Consider the following 4,031-nt stretch of genomic DNA (forward strand, 5'->3'; position numbering starts at 1 on the left):
TCTCTTTAGAATTTGAGACTGTAAGGGCTGACTGTTGTTTTAAATCACTTCGAACAGTAACTTTGTAGCAAACTGAGGCACTCCTGACCAGTATACCTAACAATGGTCGGAACGTGTAATTCAGCGATCGCCATCATTGTTTGGCTTATTGAAACAAAGGGAATGCATTAGATTCTCTCGTCAAACTTCTCGTTTTTGCGTGAGTAGTATACAGAAAATCAGTCTGTACCTCACATCAGTTCACGACAGGCAGTAATGATTATGTAATTTTATCTCAAATTAGGTCATAAACTTTTGATGTACGCAGAGTTCAAGACGGGTCGCGTATTGGTAAGATCACCGAGAAATACAACCGTTTACAGTCTATATCCTACGACTGAAGCCATATCTTTTGAAGAACACTAATTAAGCGTCAGATTTAACCCTTTCAGTACCAGGGACTTTGGACAGTGCGTATGTAAAATGCTTTGTGGTTTTTGTGCCAATCAGCACTCAGTAGAAACACAGGGTTAACACTTTCTGGGCCAGGGACTATGTACAGCGTGTGTACAACACTATAGGGTTTTCTTCGCCAATCGACACTCAAATTAAACACACAAAGGGTTAAAGCATCCTTTTCATACAGATTCGGGGTAATAAAATTTAAACTCCAGGACCCGTTGAGCCCGATGGAAATCATAACATGATTATTGGCATGTACTCGTTCGAACAGGCACGTTCTTTTAGCACTAATTTCATGTCCCTTTGTTTAAGGAGGTTCGTCTGTTTCATACCTTTCGAGACCCACGTCTGGAATTTGAGTTTCCTTTTCGTCTGGTCCAAGAGTGTGTGAAGACTCTGGTCGTTGTATGGCAGCCGTCCATTCACCATGGCGTATAGGATGATGCCACTTACGTATATATATAGTAGAAAGTAAACGTGAAGAGATAGAGAGAGAGAAAAAAAAATGTTGGAGCTTCACAACTTCCTGGATCGATGCATACAGCGCTGTAAATAGGCAGAGGGAAAATTATCCTTCGCCCTTTATGTTTCTAGTTCGCAACCTCCTCTTTCTCCTTATCGGAAATAAGAATGAGAAAAAGAGGGGAGGATAATCTCATCCTCCCCTCTCATCCTCCCCTCTTTTTCTCATTCTTATTTTCGTTCATCATCTTCTTCTTCATCATCATCATCATCACTATCATTATTCTTGTTGACATTTCTTCCCCTCCCTATCCTACTATACTACTACTACTACTACTACTATTACCTCTTCATCACCACCATCAACATTATCTTCTTCTCCTCCTCCTCCTCCCCTCCTTCTCCTTCTCCTCCTCCTCCTCCTTCTTCTTCTTCTTCCTTTTAGTTCCCCCCCACTTTTTATATTCTTATCTACAATTTTGTGTCGGAACATTATTTTATAGGACAGGGAATGACTTACAGACTCCAGATATCAGCGAGCTTGCCGTCGTAGTTCCTTCCCGCCAAGATCTCGGGGGCCGCGTAGGCGTAAGAGCCGCAGAACGTCGACAACATGTTGCAGCGGTTCGACGGGAAGCGACAGGCGAACCCGAAATCTGCTTGCGGTGATAAGCAACAGTGATTGATGAGAGAAGAGATAGATAGATAGATAGATAGATAGATAGATAGATAGATAGATAGATAGATAGATAGATAGATAGATAGATAAATAAATAGATAAGAGAGGGACAGGAATGAAGTGGTTATCGGATGTAGGCTACGCCATTATCTCGAGGGTGACAGGCAGAATTGGTTTGATCAAAGCCGATAATTGAGATGATAATGATCAAATTGAAGACAATAAAAAATGAACCGACATTTAGGAAATGCATTTTTTTCTCCAAACTCAATTATACAATTTATTGTGGAATAAGTTTGAGACGAGTCTCTAGAGTAGTGCTATTCTCTTACAAGCTGAAAGTTTTATGCAGATGAAAAAGCAGGGGGTCCTCGGAAAAGTGGGAATTTACCCTTAAAACAAAGAAAATTATACGACAAGTTTTGCTCACCTGATATCTTGACATTCCACGACTCGTCGAGAAGTATGTTTTCGCATTTCAGATCTCTGAAAAGAACCCAAACAAACCAAGAATATCTGCAGTGTAAAGTAGCTATAAGAGCTGCATCAAATAGTGAGAAAGGGTTCGACGTTCACATCACGAACACCGTATACACAGCCTATACAAATTGATAGTATATGTCATTCAAATGCTGTGTCTCTCTACAGTTACATGTAGCTTTCTAATAGATTGTGGTCCATTCTTTCGACTAAGGGCTGACAGATGATATACATGAATTTTAATACTCTCTAACAGGACTAGAGTGGACTGGGACCCAGTTATATGTATCATATTTCGTCAGGCGTCTCCCGTCACTGTAAACATTGCAACTAGTCCCTGGTATTAAGGTATCGGCACTGGTCAAACAAACAAACAAACAAACAAACAAACAAACAAACAAACAAACAAACAAACAATCAATCAAACAAAAACACAAACGTAACAATAAAATTGCGATTGGATGCGACAGCAGTAGGAACAACAACAGCAACAAATTGAAGATGATGCAATATTATCCTTGAGCTGAAGTTAGGGCGACAACAGTATATGAAGAGCTTGCTTCCAGAAGGCGCTAAATACGTCATTTTCCAATGGATTTAGCGCCTTTTGGATGCAAGTTCTTCATATCTTGGCATTGTGCTATCTACCGTAGACGAGAAATGACTATATAGCGTACAGCGTACAATGTACATCACTGTCTATTGGTCATAACTCAAAAAAAAAAAAAAAAATGTGCACACAGCCTAAAACAGCACTTATCTGTTCGAGACAACCAGCAAATCGTTAAAGGGTAATCGTCATTTCCCTATACGAAGCACTTCTTTATCTACAGTTGCAATCTTCAGCTGATGTACACTCTTTGTATATACTTGAAAAAATACAATTATATGTTTTCTTCATTTTGTCTTCTTCATTTTGTTACTCATTATCACATGTATTTTGTTAATTTACGTTTTTGCAGTTATAGGGAATTCATCCCGTAAAAACTGACCCTCCTTTGTAAGTCATAATCCAAGCCCCTATAATGTTTCATCAAGGAAAGACAGACAACGAGGTGACAGCTTCTATCGCAATGTGGTATCACCCCTCTTCCCTCCTTTTAAAGGAGCATGTACAGTTATAGGATGGAGAAAGGCGGAGACGCCACCGTACCTGTGAACAACATTCAGACCGTGGCAATACGTTACACCGCCCATGATTTGCCGAAAGAGCTGCCTCGCTTTCTCTTCGTCTACGGCTAGCCCCGTCTCCAGGACGCTGTCGTTGATGTAGGACAGGATGTCACCGTTGGCGGCGTACTCCAACACCAGATAGATGCCAAATTCACTCCGGAAGAACTCGTACAGCTGGATCTGTCAATTATCGTGTCATATCACATCAATATCATGGTATTATTATTTCCGTGTTTCATTCTCATCTCCCTTTTAATTTTTTCTTTAATGTTGGAAGAAAAAGGTCAGGTTGCAATCGAATACAATTCATTGTGTTGTCTATCAAAATCGATTCTTGAAATCAAATTGTCCAACTTGAAATACGTGACAGCCACAAAGTTCTCGTAAAAGTTATAGCAAACTTTTGTATGATACATACTTTGAAACGTAGGATGATATTTTACTTCACCAAAGCAGTTTGTATATGACCGTCATGAGAATCTTGAATAGCATCAAACGTCAACAAAAAAGAATGTAAATCAATGCTGTTTACATACGTGTGCAAGCTATTAAAAAGTGTGCCATGCTTTGAATTGCTATAAGTCATTCTTCTTTTTCATCTTCGTCTTTAAACATCATCTTCGTCATTAAACTTCGACTTCGTCTTTAAACAGCTTCAGAGTCGATATTAGTTACAAAAGAGGAAAGTAAACTTTATTCGTATGACAGGTAAATACTGTATAATTGAATTGTATCAACTGCTTGGGGTATACTCCAAAGCGTTATATCGTTGTTCTCGGTCGTAAGGGATCTGTGA

General features: G+C 39.5%; 1 protein-coding gene across 1 annotated transcript; it reads right to left on the reverse strand.

Annotated features, from left to right (window-relative positions):
• Nucleotides 1-1,419: 1,419 nt before the first annotated feature.
• Nucleotides 1,420-3,415, reverse strand: LOC139714625 (testis-specific serine/threonine-protein kinase 5-like; the record flags this gene model as incomplete). Its single annotated transcript, XM_071626304.1, has 3 exons — nucleotides 1,420-1,559; nucleotides 2,013-2,068; nucleotides 3,216-3,415. Coding segments are annotated over 3 exons (396 nt in total), but the record flags the coding sequence as incomplete, so codon positions are not given.
• Between the last annotated feature and the right edge of the window lie 616 nt (nucleotides 3,416-4,031).

Source organism: Diadema antillarum, unplaced genomic scaffold (assembly GCF_040938485.1).
Source record: "Diadema antillarum isolate AM-2024a unplaced genomic scaffold, OU_Dant_1.0 seq00002344_RagTag, whole genome shotgun sequence".
NCBI lineage: Eukaryota > Metazoa > Echinodermata > Echinoidea > Diadematoida > Diadematidae > Diadema > Diadema antillarum.